Source organism: Aptenodytes patagonicus, chromosome 1 (assembly GCF_965638725.1).
Source record: "Aptenodytes patagonicus chromosome 1, bAptPat1.pri.cur, whole genome shotgun sequence".
Classification (NCBI taxonomy): domain Eukaryota; kingdom Metazoa; phylum Chordata; class Aves; order Sphenisciformes; family Spheniscidae; genus Aptenodytes; species Aptenodytes patagonicus.
In genome coordinates this window covers 89,984,180-90,007,715 of record NC_134949.1, presented here as the reverse complement: position 1 = coordinate 90,007,715, position 23,536 = coordinate 89,984,180, and the positions used below count along the sequence as shown (strand labels likewise).

Genomic DNA, 23,536 nt, shown 5'->3' with positions numbered 1-23,536 from the left:
TTTCTTTGCTGATTATAAAAATCTTCATTTAGATATGAAACACAAAAGCTGACTCATACTTAAGAATTAAAGGGCCTTACCCTGCAGTTTTTATTTAAATAAATTGCCTTTCTGAAGTTTGTGGGAGGTCTGCTTGGCTAAAAACATAGATCCAGTCCTCTACCAGAACACTGTTTTTATTGGTAATGCACCTGATTTCATTAGTAACACACCTGAAAGCTGTCTCTCCATTTTGTGACATTTTTAGGATGCTTATTACCACAGTGTCTTTTTGAGATATAGATTAGAACTTAATAGAAGTAAATAAAATATTTCATTTTACACTGACATGTTCGCAATGAGTTACTTTTGGCATTTATATTTAAATCATTAATGTAATCTTCTGTATTGAAAGACTGAAAATGAAATGTTCTTGAAACTATTACATATGAAATAGCTACAGCCTTTTTTAAGCATGATAAATTTATATGTTGGTAGCTGTACTAATGAATCAGTGGCGCCCTTTTCAAAGTATTCATGTAATGTGAAATTTTGTCAGAACTGTATTTTGTGACAACAGGAAGCTGAGGTATAGTTTATGTTATATCTAGAGCTGCTCTTGGGATTTGGGTATCCAAGTGGAAATCATAAAAATATCGATTATAGTTCATGTTAATTGAATTGAATGTGAGAGCAGCATCATGCCAAAAACTAGGCACAATCCAGTAGAATATGTTAGTAAAGTCTATATTAATTTTAATGGGGGTAGGCCCTCAAGATGCATCCAATCAGTACTCAATTTAAATACCTTAATTATCTGGATTTCCTATAAGGTAGTCTTAAATTTTAATTCCCAGAGTTTATAGATAGTAATACTTTGTTATGTCAACTTATGAAGATGAACATTTAGTCCCTCTGACAGCAGTCACGTAGGTACTTCAACTGCAAATTCAACATGATGCTACAGTTCAATGATAATAGAGAGAAGATGAATTTTGGAATGGCAATTTAAGAACAATTCTGCAGTAGCATATAGTTCTATTTTTGGTTATGAAGAATAAAAAAAAAAATCTTTGTTATAAGCTATCCATAGTGTTTTAGTTAGCTTGAGCTGTTTGGTTAATCCGTGTTGTTTCCTTAGTAGGGTCATTAAGGGAAAAAAAAGAAATGTGTGTGAAGTGCTACATTTCAGAGAAAACCCATTTTAAAATAAGTATTAACCCTTACTTGTAAGTGCTCAGAGTTCATTCGATACTTAAATGATAAATAAGGTAATGTTGGGAAGTATTTTTCCTATATACCAGAGTTTGGATCTAATGTTAGGTGCAAAACCTTATTCTGTTTAAAACTAGAGAGTCATAAATGACACTTCTGTTATTAGACTATGGTAATTATGTGATGAGCATGTTGTATTTTTCTTTTTAAATGGTTGTATTAATTAGAAATAGGACTCATCAGTGGTAAAGAGCATAGCATGTTAAAAGCTTCTTTTTTAAAAACTTTGAAGGTTTATAGTAGTATAACTGGACTCTCTTGGTTTTTTGCAAATACCTATCTTTTTGCATCACTATGTTTGATTGTTAATCAAATATTAATCCTAAATGCATTAATGCAGACCCTTCATGGCCAACACATGCAATTACAGCTTCAAGACCATTTTAAGACTTCTAAGGTTGCAAAACAAAGCACTCGAAAGTTCCAAATTTCTTAAATTAAGTTTGCTTGCACGTACAGCCTTTAATTACATGTGCCCATATTTCTTCTATAGGTCTAATTTAGTAAAATGAATAGTGTTTGCTCAATAGAAAGCACTTCAATATTTCTTTGAATACTTAGAACTCAGAGCGTGAACTTTCGCAACAGGAGTGCTCACCACTGTAGTTTTGAAAGCTTTATAAACATTAATGAATTGACCTTCATAATATTTCTGTGAGATGGAGATATTATTCCTGCTGTATAGATGAAGAACCAACACACAGAAAATCCCAAATGCCAGATTGTTTAGTGTCCGCTATTTTGAGTTTCCAGTGTGACCTGCTTTGAATCTGATTTTTTTTTTTTTTTAGTATATTTAACATTTTTATACCACTTATGTATTCCCGTTATGCCTCCCATTGTTTTCACATTCTGTTGCAAGTATTGTGCACACCTACAGAGTAGTCTTTAGGCTAGTTATTCATACTGTCAATTTATATGTCCACCTTAGGTAGTCAGAACGGCTCTGAATTTCCTTCCTGTCTCACATGACTACAGATGGAATTCTGGCTCCACATTGGACCTGTGAATTGTACCTAAGATGTATGAATATCATCAACCTCCATTATCTCAAATTGGTCAATCACAAAATGGAAACATGATTAGCAGTCGCATGTTAAAAGCTTAGTTCATGGCCCTTGGCTTGATCACTTATAAAACTAAGTGATAAGAGCATTGATAGAATTTCCTTTCTGCAATTTTCTATCTGAATTGTACCTTGCGCCTTCCTATTTTGTACCAAATAGACAAGTTTGGCAGACAACAGCTCTTTAATTGTTTACTTTTGGTTTGTCCATAGGACTGTACTATGCATTGAGTGAGGCGAAAGTTCTATGGCAGATAGAGATAATTTAATTAGTCCCTACAAGAGGGGAACAAATTCATGTCGCATAGGTTATCTTAGTTCATGTATGTTCTAATTTTTCTGCTTTTTATGGTTGACCTTGCATTTTTAGCAATATAAGAATCATAGAATATCCTGTGTTGGAAGGGACTGACGAGGATCACTGAGTTCAACTAGTTCAACTCCTGACTCCACACAGGGCAACCTAAAAGTTAAACTATTTACTGTAATTTTGTGTGCCATTTCAAGTGGGGTTTTTTTGGTTTTGTTTTGTTTTTTAATCCAAGGATTCATTAATTTCGATCACGTGGAGTCCTTGGATAAAGAATTGAAATTCAGGATATACTTTTTCCTCACAAGAAAGAGAGAATGTCCCTCCTCGCTGAAAGTATATATTAAGGATAGCTTAATATTCTCTCTGTTCAGGGGTCACTTTTTCACAGGCACTTGTTCGGAGATCAGACCATCATAACAGAACTCCAGTCTTCCTTCCCTGGGCTGATGATGGGACTGGGAAATCCCTGGATATCCCAGAAATGGTGAAAAAACCATGGAACATACTGAGTAACTCAGTGTCTTCACATTTACATAGCATAGGCCTGACCCCTACAATCTGGTGTGGTGATGCAGTCTCTCATCCTGTGAGAACTGTACTGAATTTATACCTGGGAAACAGGGCTTTTCTCACAAGGTTAATTCCCATCCCCAAGTTTTCTCTTGTCTCTTCTTTATTTTGTGTTCCATCATTTTTATCCTCTTAACTGTTATTCCCTGCTAGTGGGAACTGGACACACTGGATATACTGTACCTCACCTGTGGGCCACCAGTTAGTTAATAAGAAATTTTCTCACTATTGTGGTGGGAAAAGCAATTTTGAATCTCTTCTGGGAGGATGGAGGAAATTCAGCCTGGTTGGCCCATATCTCAGGGAGTGTTCTGATTGTAGAGCTGTTGTGTATACAACATCGGTTGTATAAGTGCCTTTTTTTTTCCTACTTATTTCTGAAAGAAAAAGACTTATGCTTCATTTTTTAAAGAAATGACTGAGAAATTACTTAGGGGTTCATGGATAAAAATGTGAAGTAGTGGGAGTTTTTTTTTCCCAAGTAGAAATACATATACTACATAAAACATGCAGCTGTCCTCAGCAGAGGTGGACTAAATCTAAGACAGACCCCATTCTCACTTGGTTAGTTTAGATGAATCTCCATTCATATCTGACTGTTACTCTGGGACATCTGATACTCCCTGGTGTATGGTATATGCCCAAATCTCTTCTTGAGGTCTGTGTGAAAATACTGTGAAAAGTTAGTATTAGTACGTTCACTTTATAAACAGAGAAAAGGAAGCAGTAGAGGAGTGAACTAATATACCCTAAGCGACATAAATGTACTGGTCTATTGGCTATTCTAAGAAAAAGTGTTTATAAAAGCAGCTTATAGGGATATATTAATTTGTCACAATGTATGTTAGAATCATTATAGGGGGAAGTTAGAGGACTGTATGATTAGAAGTATAAGTAATGTGCATCTGTGGAGAGGAGAGAAAGCAATATTGTTAGGTACAGATGGCTGGTAAATATGCTCAAATGTAATAAGATGTTATCTTTGTGCAGTGCTGTGTCCATTCCTAACAGATCACCAGCAAAGACTATGAATAGTAAAAAATACTAGAGACAATCTGTTGCCTGTAGCTAGGGTCAAAGTCTGATGAGGTACACCTTTTATGGTTCCTTTGAAGTTAAGTTGTATACAGTGCTGAAAAAAAAAAAAAGACCCTTAATATTTAAGGCTTTGAGTTGATGAATGCATGTACTCAAAAGTAGCCTTACTGAATTCAGTGGTATATGTGCAGATACAGGTGTATATGGTGGCATGTCTTTTTGCAGGATTTGAATCCAGTCAATTAAAAATAATTGCTTATATTTCATTTTAAAAATCTGCTATATAAGAATGCTGTGAGGTCAAACACTCAGAAGTCAGGTCCCTTATTCAGGTAGTATTCAGTTACATCTATATGTGTGGCAATCTAGTCTTTATCGCATCTTTTTATTTTCTTGAAGTGTCTGCTTATATTTTGTTCCTGTCCTCCATCACATTTGGTTTGAACAGTACACAACATATGGGAAGGATGGATGGTATTCTGTGTGTGTTCTTTGCAACGGTTCCTGTGAGAGAATCTCTGCATTATCCACTGGACATCACAAAAAGTCACACTAAATAAATTATGAATGCTCATCTTTGTTTCATTCATCCCATTCCATCTATTGTATCTCTTAAGGATGGAAATGTGCTTTCAGTTACACCTGTCCAGCATCAGTTGTATTACAGATACATTCTGTTGTAGCTGTGGATAAAAGCTAATTGTAGTGGGTGCAAAAAACCCTGGTTTGTCTCTACATGTATTTTTAAATGCTCGCTGAATGAGGCAAAGGCAGGAAAACTGGCATGTGGTTATGTAAACAAAGATCTGATTCTTATGATCTTTAGATATAGTGTCTTCATTTGTGTCTGTGAGCTATGCCCTTGGTAGCATTATGGGCAATGCAGTGGGGGATAGTAATGTGCAAGATCTGCTGGATTTCACTGCTGTTAGAGGGCAAAAAGCTGCCACAAAATATCTCCGTTTCATTTGGAATATATTTTCACCATACGTGAGGTGAGATGCTGGCCAATATCTCCAGGTTAAATTCTCGATTCAACATCAGAAAGAAAAGTCCTCAAATTGCATATCATATGCATACAGAAAGAAGGTAGGAGAAGATTAATTATGAATTAGTAATAAATAGTAAACAATGTTGTAAATGCTAGTAATGAAATCTGGTCATAGCATTTGTATGCAGGAATGCCAAATTACGTTGCAAAATAGAAGATTTCCACAGGTATACACCAATAATACAGATTATCTCATCAAAGTAGCATTTTAACACTGTGTTTCTAAAGCTTTTCCAAAAAAAACCCCCCAAATCTTTAAGAATTTTATCATAGTAGCAAAATTTTCTTCTATCGTAGTAGCACGGAATTTTCTTGCAACATTTTTTTAATTCCCCAATGTGGCTGATTTTTTTTTTTTTTTAAATTAAAATATTCTGAAAGCAGCAAACAAAACATTACTTCAGAACAGTAACCACAATCAGCCATAACAGAACAGGACATAATCAGCCTAAAGTAGCAAAGTTCCAGAAAATCCAAAAATGGGAAGACATGCAAAATTAATTAGTTATTGCTATGTTGGTCTGGTGTAACTTTAATAAAAACGGATTATTTTTTTTTTATTTCTCATTAAAGTTATGAAATTATGTTATTCTCTGCATCCACAGTCATAGTGAAGACAAAAATATTTTCCTTTCAGGGTTATCAGATATGTTGAATGATTTTACAATTCTTGTAAATATCCATAAAACAGATGTCTGTCAGACAGACAATATTCTGAACCAAACTATTTCAAGTTCTAGAGTAATATGGTTAAATGAGGCAAAACCAACAACAAAATCAATATGAATTACTATTTGAATTACTTTGACTATAATGATTCCCCATTTGGACAGAAGTCTTGCTTAAGGAGATAGGCCAAATTGAGCTTTGAAATCAGTGGTTTAGGGTTGGGGGATTTTTTTATTATTTTACATTAATAAAACTGTATTTGGCCTTGGCTTTAAAGTCCATGGCATTTTTGTATAAGTTGATGCCCTATTTCTTCTTGCCAGTTTAAATGGCAAGAGTGGGAAGTCTGTTATAGCATATTTACTGAACAATGGATGCAATTCCTTCATTGTGTTCCATTTTCCTCCCTTTTTGTATATTTGTCTCCTTGTTGTGTGTGTGGTGTGTGGTTTTGTTTTTTTTTTTTTTTTTTAGCTTGGTAGAGTTCTTTTAGAAAGAATGGGAAGGGAAGAGGTGAAATCATTTTGCATACAATGTCTTCTCTTGAACTTAGGATTTCTCTGAAGGGAATAATACCTACCTTGGGATGATTATATTCATGTATTACCCTGTAACTTATTTTATTAACTTATTATGCTGGAACTCAGTGCTGTGATAGATGTGGCAAGATGGTGTAGTTGTCAGGCGGTTGCTTGGCCACAGCAATGCTGATTTAAATAGATCAAACAAGTAAGATTAAAATCCAACCACTCTGCTTTGAGCGGGGGGGTTGGACTAGACAGTCTGCAGAGTTCCCTCCCAACCTCACCTGTGCTGTGAATTGGGAATAATGCAGTTTGAGGATCAATGTAATTTTATTTATTTGTGGATTTTTCTGTCTGAATTATATTAATTTTGTATTTTTGATACACTATATTTCAAAGAACAAACATGAGGAGAATGCTTTTTTGAAATTCAGAAGGCCTTATTTTCCCCCTGTGGTTCACTGAACTTGGCTATTTGTATCAATATGAATCATATGCGAATAGGACCATCCTTGATTGATAGTCTTTAACATCCAGTTTGCAGAAATGAAAATGACAGTGGAAAAACATATCTCTGAAGTTTCTGCAGAGATTTTTGTCATGAAAAGAGGAACTTTAATGAGGAACTGCAAGATTTCTTCTTCATTTTCATTAGTTATTTTTTTAAATTAGTTGTCTGGAAGATGCCTTTGGATGTACTTTCTTTTCAGGGCCAAGCAATATGAGGAAATTGAAAACAATATGTAATGTGTGGTAGAACTCGCATGTTTCAAAAAACAGTCATATGGTCTGCATACAGACTTTTTAAAAATAGTAGAGTGAAAACAATACATATTAAAAATATAGACTTGATACTAATTTTTGCAACCTTATGTTTTAGGTTTTTTAAGTACATTAAGCTGCTTCCAAACGAAAAAAGTTTCGTATGTTCATAGTACAAAAATGTGTAATATACAAGTCAGTTCATTTCAAGTACTATAATATATCTGATTTTTTCATATAAATATAATTATCAGTGTATAATACTTGTGAAACTAAACTGTTAAAATTCAGGTTGTGTTTGAAGTCTACTTATGTGCAGGACAGATATTTTCTCAAAATTCTACCATAGCTTATTAAGTGACCTTTTATAAGAAAGTAAGTTTTGTAACTTAAAAATTAAAAGACAAAACAAATTTGTCTATTGCTGAAAGTATTATTCTTCTATGCCAAAAGTTGTGTATGTAAACATTATGAAACTTTTTTATTAATCTGATTGTTCCCTGCACATCTTTTCTTCCTGCCCCTGTATTCCCTATTTCAGTAACACTTCTCTTTTTCCCTTGTGTACCCACATTTTCCATGTTTTTTCTCTACTGTGTTTCTCTCCACCAATACCGATCTCCTTTTCCTCCCTTTCTCAGAGGTACTGCAGCTGGTGAAGATAATAAGCTCATAAGAAATACCCTGCTGAGACAAACCAATGGTCCATATTGCCCAGCAGTCAGTCTCTGACAGTGGCAATAGAATATGTCATTTAGGGAGAGTAATAAGTTAGATCACTTTCTGCAGTCCATTCCCTTGCTAATCTCCCATCATCCACCATCACTGGATTGGACATGTCAGAGAGCGTATCCTTAGCCAGTCCTTTTAGAATCCATTTATCAATAATGTCCATGAATTTGTCTAATGCCTTTTTGAACCTGCAGATACTGTCAGCCTTCACAATCTCCTATGGTGGCAAGTTTCAGAAGATCATTACCTGTTGTGTCAAAAAGTATTTTCTTTTTCTGTTTTAAACTAATATTTCATTTGTTTTGAATGGCTCTGTGGTTTTCCCAAATAACAGTTCCACATCTAGCTTACCCACTCTCTTGATTATGTAAATCTCAGTCATATCCCCCCACAAGCCTTCTCCTCTCCAAACTGAAGTCGCATCCCTTTTAGTCTTTCCTGATAAGGCTTGTGTCCATCACCTTGAGCATTAGCTGCCTTCCCTGTATCAGCTCTGACTTGACTACTTCAGATGTGGAGACTAAAGCTGCATGCAGTACTCAAGTAATGGGCTCACAGAGGTTTTATACAGCAGCAAAATTACGCCGTCTGTGTTATTCTTTATAGTCTTCCTGATGATGTCCAACATTACTTGGCTTTTTGGGTTGCTGCTGCACATTAAACCAAAGACTTCAGAGGAATGCCAGTCATGCCCACAAAATCACTTTCCTGAGTTGTAAATGCTAGTTCCAAATTCAGTATTGTGTAAGCCTAGTTAAGATTTTTTTTTTCCCCCCTCTAGATGCCTTATCTTACATCTATCCACACTGAAGCTCATTTGTCACCTTCTTGCCCGCTTACTCAGGCTAATGACATCTTTCAGGAGTTGGTCACCATTGGTACTGAATTTCACTATCCAAAGGAGCTTACTATCAGCTATGAACTTGGAGATTTCAGTGTTCGCTACCTTTTATAGATCATTAAACATGATTAATCAAATTGGTCCAAGCACTCATCTATGGAGTACCCTACTTGTGAGTTTTCTTCATGGTAAAAATCCATTAAACCCTATCCTTTGTTTTCTGTTACCTAACCAGCTTTCAGTCCATGAAAAAACTATTCTTCAGTCCCATGACAACTTTGTTTCTTTAATAACATTGCTGTGGAATGTTATTGGAAGGTTTTTGGAAAACTTACATATATTCATATCCCCTTTATTTACATGCATGCTGAGGGCTTCATAGAATTAGGGAGAACTAGTCAGACAGGATTTCCCATTGTAGAAACTCTGCTGGCTTCTGCAATGATCTCTATCCGTGTGCTCAGTTAGTCTTTATTTTACCATCTTGCCAGGGACAACCATCAGCCTTCCCAGTCTACAGCTCCAGTCTCTTTTGTAGATGGCTTTTTCCATATGACTGTTTCAAGCTTTACACATGGTAAAAGAACTATCTATGGGTATCTTTATCGAAGAAAAAGAAAAATAGGTAGTTTTTAGAATATCCTGTGAACATGCTCAGAAGCCCTGGTTCCTAATGTAGGTTAAGAGCTAAATGGAATACATGGCTTGGGTTTGAAATTTTGGACAGTTTTAACTAAGCTGGGATTTTTACAAAAAATATTCCTTTGAAAAAAGAAAATTTAACTAATAAAAAATGTATCCCTCCTGTATAATTTTCTTAGGTTGGAAACCTACTGATATCTTGTCCTCTTTCCATCTTTCCTGATCAGGGAGCAGTCTTACCAATCAGAGATTCCAGGCACAGAAGCCTATAAATGAGGGATGTCGTGGTCTTATAGTGATATCATGCATGGCAGCTCATCTTTATAAGCACCCATTTTCGCCACTACAACCTTGGTGAAAGCTGTAATCACTGACATTTTAAATTTCCTACATAGCTGAGTAAGAGGCTATATAGGTTTCAGTCAACACTTCATCCTCTATTCTGTAAACCAATCAATTACTTGCTTCAATGAGATTTTTGCATGTGGCATGTTGGTCGCAATTTGGAAGCAGATTCTGCATCCTGAGTCACAGACTTAGACTACATAGTTCAATTTTAACGAATAGACATCTTCTAAAAAATTATTTACCTAAGTAAATCAGTTTTGCTGTCAGGTGTTACACAAAACAGGGTATCTGTAAAATATTAGTAGAAAAGTTACAAATCTTAAGTTTATGCAAGTTAGCAGGAACAGTTTTTACTATAAGCCCTATTACTTAATTGATACAGTTTAAAATTGAGTTTAGTTCTGTATTTTCTGGAGCTATTTAGAGAATATAAAAATCACTTTGAAAAAATGGTGTCTTTGCAGTCTAATATAAACTACCATAGAACAAAAGTTAAGAAAAGCTCTTATACTGAAAAATTGCATTATACACCATGTGAACAATTATACTGGATATTGCATATTATTACTAGTGCGATTTTCTTTTTTCAGCTAATGAAATATATCATGGTATCTTAGACAGAAAGAGATTCTTATGTTCTGTACAGCATATTAAAATGTTCATTGGTAGAATACTAGCAAGCCCAAATAATCAATTTCCTATATTCATATAGGTAAATTGGTTGTGTAAATATTACTTCAATGATATATACATGCAATTCACCGTAAGAATATTTGCTTAAAATGATTTAAAAGAGAATTTAAAACAGAATAACAAGGCTGAACAAAGATTTATGCTGAAATTGTAGCTGCATTTGTAATTGTTCTGTTTCAAATAAATTATTTCACACGTTGCACATAAACTGTATGGCCTAGGGAGCACAGACTGCCTATAGAGACAGCATGCCAGAAAAGGAGACATAGAAGAAAGCTGGATAATGTGGAGAAAAGCAGTCCTGGCTCCATCTGCTGTCTGCTTTTTCTCTCCCTTTTTTTTTTTTTTTTACCTTCTTTCTTAGGGCATTCAGGATAGGTAGGTCCTATATTTTTTTTGAACACAGAGTGATGTTTTAGGATACTTTTTTTTTCCTGCTTTTGCCTGCTATTGAGATAGTTTAATTTTGGAAAAAAAGATCTTTGTTTTGTGTTTTCTGCTCACCATTGATAGTTTTGGTCTATATTGTGCCCACTAGACACAACTCAGATTAAGTAGGAACATACTTTTTTCTTTTGTCACCCTAGGATCAAGTTAATTTTGTGGCCTTCCCCGCTTCTTCATCATCTGTATCGGTAAATGCTGTAAGGAAGCCCAGGCATAGTTCTAGAATCATTACTCATTCTTACGCGTATGCTCACACTAGCTTTATCAATGCGTAATTGAAAAATCTACTTCAAGTGCTAGCTTTTCATATCAATTTTTCTCCCAGTCCTTGGAAATAGAAGGGTGTTGGACCAAGGCTGAGGACAAGAGTCTGGGGGTCTGAAGTGTTTCAGTTTGTCCCTGTTCTTCTGTTGAATAGGCTTGATCTTCAGAATCACTTCTGAGGCTGCTCTAATTTGTGCCAAAATCTCAATCATAAAGACATCTTTTTCTGCCTTAACTGTGTACAGTATCCTTCCAAACTGGTTTTGTCCTAATAAATGTAAATATTTTACTTGAAAATTGTCATTTACTTGGATGTTCAATAGACTTCAATATTTTTTTTTATTCTACAAATGCCCGAATTTTGCACTCACAAGAATGTCCCAATTGGAATTAGTGTAAATACTCAAATTTGGAAAATGGCTATAAAATAGAAATAACACTTTTGAGTCAATCCTAGAGTTCAAGATTTTTTACTGAACTATGATCCTGAAAAGATGTGCATCACTGTGCTTCTCAAGCATAGTTCTGTCTCAATAACAGGACCAAATTAAAATTTCCAAATGAAAAGTCTGACTGTAGATTGCAGAAATACTGAAAATACAAAGCAGATGCTAAATACATAGGCAAGAATGCAAGTAAGTCTTTAAAAATATTGATCTTTGCATTCTTAGATCTAAAAAAATAGTACTAAAAGCTCCAGTCATAGCTAAACATCAGAAAAACTTACTGTGATTGGAATTGCTAGAAATTAAAGCTTTATTATAGAGAGGATTTCTAAAAATTAATAACAAAAAAGATCATTTGTGCAATATGTGTTTTTTCAGATAAGGAAGAACATTTATTCACAGGAATACAGAAATCTCAAATATAATAGAAAATTAGTAATGCAGTTAGGCCAAACATTCAACACACTAGAAAATACAATTCATAATTCCTGATGTTTTTCTGACATGAGAGGTAAAACCATTTTTATAGTATGTAAGTCTAGTTCCAGCTTAGATGTCAGAATAAAAAATTTTATATTTGAGTAATCCCTACCTCTTGAGAAGATAAGAAGGTTAAAAAAACCCCAAAAACCAAAAACACAAAGCAAACCAAACCAGAAACAGAGCTGTGGACATCTTTGATAAATGTCTACATCAACATAAGAAGTGAGTTACTTTTCTACAGCTTACTGAAGTAGCATGTGCTTCTGGATTTTTGCCGTCGATAAACTAATAATTAGACATTCTTTTAAAAGACATCCCTCATCAGCAATAATTAAGATATGAGATGAGTAAGATTTCTTTTAAAGCAATGGTTATTTGCTGAAAAACATACATTTGGTTGTTCCCAAACTACTTGTGAATATCAGTTGAAGTGTTTCCAGCTGTAATGGAAGAGTTGGAGTGATACAGCTGTAGAAATCATCAGCTGCCTTTTACTCAACAGGTCTGCAATTAAGGAATCCCTTTTGTTGAAGTTGCTCCATAGGGACTGCTGAATGCTTCAGCAGACACAGTTCGTGAACAAGATAATTTCAAGGAAGAAAAAATACCTTAAAAAGTTTAAATTTCATTCAGTTCAAAGTAATTCCTCTCTAATCCCAACCATATACTAAAAAATGAGTCAATCCTAGAGTACAATATTATATTAAATATTATAAAACATTGTTATATTAAAAAAAGATATTATTTGTTACCCAATTCTAGGTAAGCAGTCACACACACAAGATGAATTACAGTCCATTTTTATGTGTATTTGTATAGTCTAGTCTAGTTATTTTCCATCTTTTTTCTTATATTAGTGTTCTCCCTCATCAGATCCTTCCTCAAGAATCAGGCAGGTCATATTGGTCATCACCTCCAGGTTAAGATAACTTAAAATATTATTTGAGGCAGCCTTCAAACTCAGGGATGCGTTGCCTCATGCTCAGTTCATTTATTCCCCAAGGTATGTCTGCAAAAATTAGAATTAAAAGCATAGTATTATAAATAAAGATTAAGAAAGGGTGAGTGGTTCCGTTGCTCATTTTGAGAACACCTTCTCTGGCATCTTTGTTTTTTAAATTGATATTAAAGATTTTTACCTCGTCAACTCAATTCAGTTTATTGGTTTATTGGATATCTTCCCCTGGACATGTTCCATTTCTTTCTGCTGAAGCTGTTGAGGCTGAGGTTATCTGTGACAGTGTTTTAAAAGCATATTATGTGTTCAGATGCCTTGCATATTGAGGTTATCTTTCAGTATACCATATGAGCAATATATACCAGTTGTATATTGACATATACTTTGCAATCTACTTTGTTACAACAAAACCATTTAAAATATTACTGAGTAAAGAGCATATCTAGAAATTGACATGAATGAAATTCACCTCTGTATTCAAAATACTTTATCTTTTTAAATACTTTTCTTCAAATGTATTGCAAATACTACAACATACAGCAAAATATAGATTCTCTTCCTATACGCATAACATAAACCAGACATGCAGTTATCTGTGGTTACATTTCAATCACTTTGCTCATTTGTTCTGTTTCAGACGGTTCGCCATGGTTTTCCTTATCTACCCACTGCCTTAGCTTTTGACCCAGTTCAGAAAGTTCTGGCAATTGGAACAAGAACAGGAGCCATACGAATGTATCCTTTCTCATTCAGAATTTACACCATTTCTATGTATTTTTAATACAGTGATGTGAATCATCATCTACAAGTACTCAGGTAAGGTAACAACAGTTCATGTTGTTATGTTTTACTTCATTTTGCTTTACTAGATGGACTGGAAAAGGGTGTGGTGTTGAGGAATTACCATTAGGTCCTTAAGGTGTCCAAAGAAAAATTTTTGATTGAGTTTTTGGCATATGGTTTTGGCATACATTGGTTAATATAAACCAGAATTAATTTTTGTTTTTCAGCATGAAAAGTAGACACTTTGCAGTATGTAAAGGTAGTCTAAAAAGTGGTAATGAGCAAGTTGTTAATGTTGTGCTGGCAATAAATAAATTCATTGCTGCAATGCAGCTAGCCAACTGTAGACATCTTCACTGTAGATATCTATGTGTGAGATATTGTTTAGACTCTTCCAAGTGAATGGTGGGAAACAAGTGATTTTAGGGCAGAATTCATCTCTTCCTGGAGGAGAAGGTGAAACACTCTAAAAGTGCCTGTTTCCCTCCATTAATTATAAAGGTACATCAGTGCCAGCGCTTTATGTATTTTTTTTTTTTACAGTAGGAATGTTAAGTTAGAATTCTATACAAAATAAATCAAATATAAATGTAATGAAAATTTGAAAACAAACCCTGAGAATATTTAAATGTGATGTATTTCAAAATGTTTATCTGCATAATTTTCTTAGTTTGTCATGGTTCAAATGTATTCAAATTTGGTGAAAATACATATAAAGTAAGGAAAATAGAGGAAAGAATATTACAGGAAGATTTAAAAGTTACAGGATATGGAAGTAATAAACAAATATTTTTTACAACCTTTTTGTAGCTAAATAAATTCTGGGTTTAAAGTAGGGGACAATGCTGTATAAAATACCAATCTAATCTTTTCCTGGTTCTTTTGCTACCATTGTTCCCAAGGTAACTATAAACCTAATGAACCCAAAGGCAGGTTACAAAGTAAAGAAAAATCTCCTCCTGGAGAACCAGTCTGTGCTTCACGTAACATGACTAAAACTTTGTTTCCTCCATTCTTGGGTGCTTTTATTCTGAACAGTTGTGTTTTCATAAGCCTCATTTTCTGTCTGATCCAGAACTTCTCACAAGACCCAACTAAACCTCTAGTTATGCGACAAGCTTTGCTGTGATAGTTCTATATATTTACCTATATGAAGTAGACTGAATATATTCTGTTCGGTTACAAAGAGGAAGATCCCCTTGAATTTGTGCACTTCTGGGAAAGTGCAAGTCTAGTAGTCATGCTTTCTTCTTTTGGGAGGTATGCAAGGTTAGAAAGCTGGAGCTTTGTCTCTGGAAACTTCACTGATATCTTCTATGAGTGGGGGTACTGGGAATTTCATGGGTAATGTAGATGCAGGAAGAAGACCTTGCAGAAGATTGACTCCCGAGCCCATCTCTTCTTTCCATCTCAGCAACTTGGCTTTTGTAGGAGCAGTGCTGTTACTGGCTTGGCATCCTATACCTTTCTAAATCCCTCCTTTGAGAAAAATGCAGGTACAGAGCCTGAATTAATACAGGTTCATGTAGAATTAAGTTAAACCTGCCTGTCCCCTGCCACAGGAATGGAACATGCAGTGGAAAATTAGCTATATCCGTAACCTTATATAAAACTCTCAATCCATTTCCATAGAAGATATATAATAAAGGGTGAGAGGAAGAAGGGAGAAGAATGTTTTTCAAAACACCCTTCCCTTTAATATCCCTTCTCCAGTTTTGCTAGCAAACCCCTACCTCATTCACAGAAAATTGTGTACCAGTTCTAGTAGCTGAATCAAACGAGCATCAAGATTACCAGGGAATTTGATTTTTTTTTTTTTTTTAAAGAGATATCATCGCATAACATAAATGCTGCTCAGCTTAGGTGCGCAGAGCCTGGTTTGCTTAACTGAGCACTGAGTTAATGGAAGCTGTGCTTTGAAGGCAGAGGGTGCCATGAAAGGGATTGCTTATTTCTTCGTTTTAACCAAGGCTTCTTCACTTGGCTCTCAAAGGTTCACAGAACCTATTACATAAAAAGCCTAGTTGTGGACTAATAACTTTGCATTTGTACACAAGGCTGGACAGTAATCAGTGTGGCCTGGGACCACACACGGAACACCACTCGTTTAAGCCAGTCTTGCTGCAACCATTTGTAATTGTTGAAATCAGGCAATAAAATTCAAGTCAAGATGTAACAGATTTAGTATTACACCTGAAAATACAGTTCATAACAGAATTTTTTTAAGCAAACTGAAAAAAGTGTAGATTTTAATGGCTCCGAGTCTTCCACAGTATCCTGTAAAAATACTTTTTAATAGGGCCACACAATTTCATTCTGCCATGAATGTGTTAGGTAACAGAAAGGGAATTCGTTCCACATAAACGTTGTGTTTGGCTGATGCTTCTAAACAGTATTGTGGATGGAGTGAAAGGACAGGCTATTTGGCTACCATCAGAGAAATGCACCCAATTATTTATTTGTTTATTTATTGATAGCACCAAAAGGGCCTAGTTTGGATCAGACTCTGTTGTGTTGGGCAACACAAAGGCATAGCAAGACAGAATTTATGTTTAGTAATCATGTAATGCTGTAGAACAAGTTTTCCTGTGACCAGTGTAAGTCACGTAATGGTATTCTTGCTTCCCTGTCTTTCTAAAAGATTCACAAAGTATTGGTATTTCTATTGGTCACAAGTTAACAAGTCTCAAAAGACAAGCTGTTTCCAAAGAAAATGAAGCGTGTACCTCTGTGTTGCGAATTAATGTTTAACATCACGCCTTCAGGTGATCATTTCAAGTGATCCAGCAGCAGTACTGAAATTTACTATGCTAAATTGGCCTGAAATAGAGTATATTATTCATAAGTTGCCATTGGGGTACAGAGATAAATGAAAGTTCATTTTGGTATGACAGTCAATTTGTCTTCTCCTAGATTCTTTTCGGGCTGCTTTAGATGCAACTGCTATAGCTTCTGTAGCAATGGGAATTGCTGTTGCTATGCTCTACTGATCCTAGCAGTCTCTGCGGGATTCTCAAGGAACTTCAAACAACAATGCAGGTTTTACCTACACTGATGACTGCTGGGTACTGGATCCTCGTAGGGACAGCTATGCTCCAGCCCACAGAATGAGAGTGCGCTGCAAATCATCGATGAAAGAGTATCTTCCTATTACCAACACAAACCAACAAAATCTGCAACTAAAGGGCAAAAACCCCACTCTTGAAACGATTGCTATGCCATCTGGTCATTCTTTTCCTTTGTCCTAAACACAGCAAATTTTATTTCACCTCTGAGGACTTTTTTCCTATTTGAAACCTGTTCTCAGCTCCCGTACCTTTGATCATTGCTCAGATCATTGCTTGATACCACTCTACCTGGACTATCCTTGCTTCAGGCAAACACATTTGGATAAAGAGTGGCTATGAAATTGAATTCCTTTTCTTAATCGTCTCCATATCCTTTTTCTCTAGTCCCAGTCTGGAGAACCTTCTGACGTTACACACAATAAAAGGAAGTGTGCAGTCTCTGGTTACTATCAGAGAAGGTTCTGTATCTATTTTTTATAGAGTGCACAAACAGCCTCAGTTTTACCTCCCGGTAATAAAGCCTCTCTGTGTAGAGAGGCTCACAAGGCTCTCACCCCTCACAAGGGGGTGAGAAATTAAAAGACTTGGTCAGGCTTAAGTCTCTACCTCATTTCGTAGGAAAAAGAAAAGTCTGGGGGTTTGTCACATTCTCGATCTGAATAAATAGATTAAAATCAGTGTTGTTAGCAATGATTATTCCAGTATCAGATCTGAAGAAGTGGCATGTTGCTCTCAGATTTCAGGATGCATATTTCTATATTGTAATTTTTTCAGCTCACAAATGCTCGTTAAAATTCATTGTAAGTACTTTCTGGAGTCACTGAGTTCTTTCCTTTAGACTTCTTCCATCGCATCAAAGATGTGCTTAGCCAGTACAGCCACCTACTTCAAACATATAGAATAGAGCATCTACATATTTTTGTATTGAGCTGCTGATTATTTGGTGGTCAGCTGCAGTAAGAAATTCTGAAAGAGACCCTTCTATAGCTATTATCATCTTTGCTTATTAAGAAATGAGAGAAAGTTTGTCTTAAATCCAGTGCAAAGAAAACAACTTACTGGGTCCAGAATGGCTTCCCCACCACTGAAAGCTTATCCATCATCAAACAGGCTTAAATTAGTAATATGTCTTTGGACATGTTTTAGTGTTGTCTATTGTTGTAATTAATACATATTCTTTAGACTTATGGGCTTCATGTTGTCATGGATGCAGGTTATGGGGTATGCAAATCTTCATTTTCATTGTTTGTTGCTTGAGCAAAAAAGTAAGCCATCCACAACACATGCAAGGCCTTTCTAATAGACATAACAGCTTGCTGTATTCCAATGTTATCAGACAATATAGTAGCTATTTTATACCTAAGCAAACAAAATTATTCTGACTCCCTAGCACATGAAAGTGGAAGTGTTGCTCTGTCCCCACCTTTCGCTTAGCTGCACGGTCCGGACACTTTCCTTGCTCTGACTCTGGTGCTCATCAGATGTTTCCGTAAGCAATGCAATTCACCAATCTGGCAAAATACTAGTTCTTTTTTGCTGTGTTACTTTTTGCCAGATTAGTGAACTGAATTATCTGGTGCTTACCTCTGGTGCTAGTCAGAATGATGCATAAGGAAACTGGAAGGAGTGCATAGTTGGGACTGGACAGAGGGGAGATAGAGGAGAAATAGAAATTTTGGCAGTAAGGAGCAGGTTATCAGACTGACTTACCTTACTATGTGAAATTGCATCCCAGAAATCCAGCTATGGCAGAATGCAATTGTCTATGAAATTTGCTACAAAATGTAGCCTTTCAATTTTGAGTGGTATGGAAGATAGCCTATCTTTTGGTTACGTTTAAAAAATCTTCTTCATGTAAAGCCATTTGCAAATCACAAAAACTCTACAGGCTCTGCTCAAGAGAGATTCTTCTTTAGTATCATATTTGGAATAATTTTTCTGGCCTGTTTTATATGTTTCTTCCAATGCTTTGATAGCAAGGGTGATTTTTGAATGTCAAATACAGTACAGCAATACTTATTTTAATAAGTACATTTTGTGAAAAACAAAACATGGCTTCAAGAAGGCCAACGGCATCCTGGCTTGTATCAGAAATAGTGTGGCCAGCAGGACTGGGGAAGTGGTTGTCCCCCTGTACTCGGCACTGGTGAGGCCGCACCTCGAATACTGTGTTCAGTTTTGGGCCCCTCACTACAAGAAAGACGTTGAGGTGCTGGAGCGTGTCCAAAGAAGGGCAACAAGGCTGGTGAAGGGTCTAGAGCACAGGTCTTATGAGGAGCGGCTGAGGGAACTGGGGCTGTTTAGCCTGGAGAAAAGGAGGCTCAGGGGAGACCTTATCGCGCTCTACAACTCCCTGAAAGGAGGTTGTAGCGAGGTGGGTGTTGGTCTCTTCTCCCAAGTAACTAGCGATAGGATGAGAGGAAACGTCCTCAAGTTGTGCCAGGGGAGGTTTAGATTGGACATGAGGAAGAAATTTCTTCACTGAAAGGGTTGTCAAGCATTGGAACAGGCTGCCCAGGGAGGTGGTTGAGTCACCATCCCTGGAGGTATTTAAAAGACGTGTAGATGTGGTGCTTAGGGACATGGTTTAGTGCTGGACTTGGCAGTGCTAGGTTAACCATTGGACTCAATGATCTTAAGGGTCTTCTCCAACCTAAATGATTCTATGATTCTGTAAGATTATCTCAGTTCTTTCTATGAAACAGCCAATAATCATATATTTGATTTCAGAGTTACTATCCCAAGCAAAGGGGAAGGTGAAATCTAAACCTGAGATAGCTCTGTTTAACAGCATGGGTCCTCAGCAGCTGATGTACACAGAGAGGCTTTATTACCAGGAGGTAAAACTGAGGCTGTTTGTGCGCTCTATAAAAAAATCAGGCAAAGAAAACAAATAGCACTAATTAAATCATCACCTGCAGAGTTCTGAGGAGGCATGGAATTTTACAGTGGTTAAAGGAAGTATGGTAAAGAATGTTTGACATCAGGCTGGATGTACTTTAAAAGAAAAGAGGAGAATATAACTTGAGGTTTTGGTCTGTGAGAAGGATGGCATAACATCTAAATATAAAGTGTGACAGATTTACTCTCCCTGGAACTGCTGTCTCTTAATCTAAACAAGGTTTGAGTAGATCTTTATCCTTAAAATAAGCCAACTGTGTTCCATGCTGTTTACTCTATGTAATTTATTGGACAGATGGAATGGGGGAGCACAGACAAGATCATAAAACCAAGGTTCTGTTGTTTGACTTGGAAGAATCATTGATGCATTTCATCTTTATCTCATTGTGGAATATATTTGGGATTTTTCCAGAGCACTTGAGTGATTCAGGAACACAAACCTCACTGAGAGTCAGTACTCCTAACATAAGTTCTTTTAGAAATCCCCCTGGGAATCAACACATACATATATGTATTTTTATATGCATAGATACCTAAATAGGTTGTTACAGAAATGAATTAATTGTCAATCTACAAGAATAAAAAAACCTATAAAATATATAGAAATACTCAAATTTACCTGTATGATTAAATGTGACGGAACCAGAGTTTGGGGAATTTTAAATCTATACTAAGATTACTATGCATCTGGTTATGTGTGCACTCATATATGTATACATATTAGGTCTCTGCATCTGTGCATAAATTTGGGTCCATTGGTCTCCCAAGCCTCTTTCATGCTTTTTAAGTAAACAGGTTAAGTATGTTACAGTTAAATGTATTGGGCTTCCTTCACTTTCAATTGGTGTTTATCCAGGAGGTAAAAATGGAATCTGACATCTGCAAACAAATCTACTAAGAAAAAATAGATTTTCATATATTTGGTGATGCACATAAAAATGGCATACAGGTGGATGGATCTGGCAGCATTTTAATTGAAGCTGATGACTGCATTTATGATCACTACCTGAAAAAAAATGCTTTCTGCATGTTTGTTGCAAGAATTTTATTGAGTTTAATAAAAAAACCTGTGATATTGAAATGATGACTAGTGGTGATAGTCAACCATTTCAAAGAAGGGATGTGACTTAATTAGACTGTGTGTGAGCTTTAGAGCTTTCCCTACCTTTTTTGTTCAAAACTTTCTGTCATCAACAGAAGTGTTGTCATGCATAGAAAGTAATGCACATCGATTTGCCCTCCTTTCCAGTCTGCTAATTATCTTTTTTAGACAAATATCCATGACCTAAATTTGGCAAACATCCTTAAAACACAGAAAATTGTAGTCATACTATGCACTTAGTTATTTATTTTGACTCTTTTCTTCTTTTGCTTTTATCTGGCAAATACTCTTGGTGGGAGAGAGAATTGATATTTCTCCAAATAACTTAAGAAAACTAATATCTAGCAAAAAGGCAAACCCAAAGTACATAGGTACCTACATACACTAGGATTCTTTTAGCATTGTGAAGAGAGACCTATTTCTGTCTAGCTACAGGCACTTATTCCATTTAAATTCTTGACGATTTCTTAAAGTTAGGTGCCTTTCTTGCACATATGTTGTTTATGGAGGGAGGCCATGGACAGAAGGGAGCTGTGGAGGGTTGAATGCCCGTCATGAGGTAGAAAGGCTACAATGACTCTGAATAATTGTCTCTGCATTGGGAATACCAATGTAGAAGATCTTTGGAAGTTTCTGGAACCAAAGAGATCTGGCTGTGAGGATCTTCTGCAGCAAGGAACATGAACCACATGGTGGTGGTTCAGTATGAGATGGGACAGACACAGTCGCACGCTATTTCAGCCAAATGCCTAGGTATAGGTGTAGGACAAATGCATAATTTTTCCTGAGGTCTGAAAAATGGGGAGATGGACAAAACAGAAACTATGATCTCATTCAGGAGAGGGGGAGGGAAAGGTTTCCTTGAAGAGCCCCTCTACTCTGCTCTGGTGAGACCTCACCTGGAGTACTGTGTCCAGCTCTGGAGCCCTCAGCATAAGAAAGACATGGACCTGTTGGAGCGGGTCCAGAAGAGGGCCACGAAAATGATCAGGGGGATGGAACACCTCTCCTATGAAGAAAGGCTGAGAGAGTTGGGGTTGTTCAACAGGTTCTTTTGGGTTAGGGTTCTTTTCCCTCATCCATGGTCAGCTCAGTCCATCTTTCCCTAACTGTGACCTAGTTTCACTCCAGTTCTTGTAGTTCTTATGTTTCTATTCCTCAGCCCTGACCTGTCTTTTCTTAGTGGCAGCAAACAAGCAATATTCTTTCAATCTCCACCTTTCTCCTGACCTGTGCAAAGCAGCCTCTGAATGACATATTTTTCTAAGGAAACTGTTCGAGTCAAGCACCAAGATGTTTCCCGAGTGCTTCAGATACAGCATTCAAAGCCACACATGAGTACAGAAGGAAGAATCAAAAAAGAGCATCATAGGAGAAACCAAGCTTGTCCAAAAGAGATTGTGGATCAAGAGCTATCAGAAAGTGAATAGCTGAAGCAGCCAAGTCTTAGGCGGCATCAAAGAATACAGGCATAGCATCAATCTCCTCATCCAGAGGGAGCACAGGGAGGGGAAATGACCCAGAAATTTTGGGAGCCTGTTCCTTTTTAGTGTTGTTGTGAAGGAGATCAAAGGTAGTTTAGAAATTTATATGTAGAAGACATCACCACTTAAGCACATTCCTACCAACTCACTCAATCCCCTTCTGGACACACAGTAAGTTCATAGCCCTCCTCAGTCATGTACATGAGTACCATCCTCAGTGCCTGGATCATTTGGAGAATGTGCTTCAAAAAGAACTGGTCCTTACTATTCCTGTCTGAATGGAAAGGCTGCCCTGAGTCCTTGCAGAGGTTTTACAAGGGACAGCAGGCACCTATGATTTGGAGAGAACTGGGAACATTAACCCCCAGTCTCATACATAACCCCTTGCACTCAGACAAGCACTTTGGACTTCATGCCTACATGTCCTAAGGGCCAGTCAAACCAGAAATGGGCTCCATCATTGTGAAGGCATATTCTCATGACCCAGCAGCATGGAGATTATGCAACATCTATTCTGGTGTGGACAAGCACCCAAACAGTTTTAAAGATCCCATCTCTGATGATAAATAAGGCATTCGTCTTCATCAGCTCTTAGGCTAGAGTTAGGTAAGGCACAGATATCATGACTTCTGGTGAAGCCTGTTAAGATGCTTATAAGTCTACAAAGGTGGGCCTCCAAGGCTTGCATAGCATGAGGTGGTAGTTCATGAGGTTTGGGTAGTTATAGCAACCCTGAGTTATGCATTAGATGGAAACATGGATTCCATGAACTGGCTCTCCCCTTCATAGTTCAGGAACCCACAGAGATCAAACTTGGATGATTTTGTTGGTATCTCCTGCTATTACTATTTGAAGGAAGATAGTCTGAAGGATGGTATCTGAGGCAATCAATCACCGCTGGTGTACTTACTCTTTGCAAACTGGTTACTAACTAAAAAGTAAGAGTTGGAGTTGCAAGGCTCCACTGGGTGATTGACACTCTTGAAAACAGTTCCAAAACTACATGAAAGGATGATGAAGTCATGGTACTAGCTTACAGCAGAGGGGCCCTGCAATTCTGCTCCACATCTGAAAGTTTTGCATTAACTGCTGATCAT

The 23,536-nt window shown here is 36.6% G+C and overlaps 1 protein-coding gene across 6 annotated transcripts in view; it reads left to right on the top strand.

The window, feature by feature from the left end:
• Nucleotides 1–23,536, top strand: part of STXBP5L (syntaxin binding protein 5L) — a 212,417-nt gene that overhangs the window by 3,448 nt on the left and 185,433 nt on the right. For all 6 annotated transcript variants that reach the window (XM_076348424.1, XM_076348414.1, XM_076348405.1 and 3 more), the window contains exon 2: nucleotides 13,739–13,836. In XM_076348424.1, coding sequence (XP_076204539.1) covers nucleotides 13,739–13,836 — 98 coding nt within the window. The remainder of the gene's footprint in view (nucleotides 1–13,738; nucleotides 13,837–23,536) is intronic.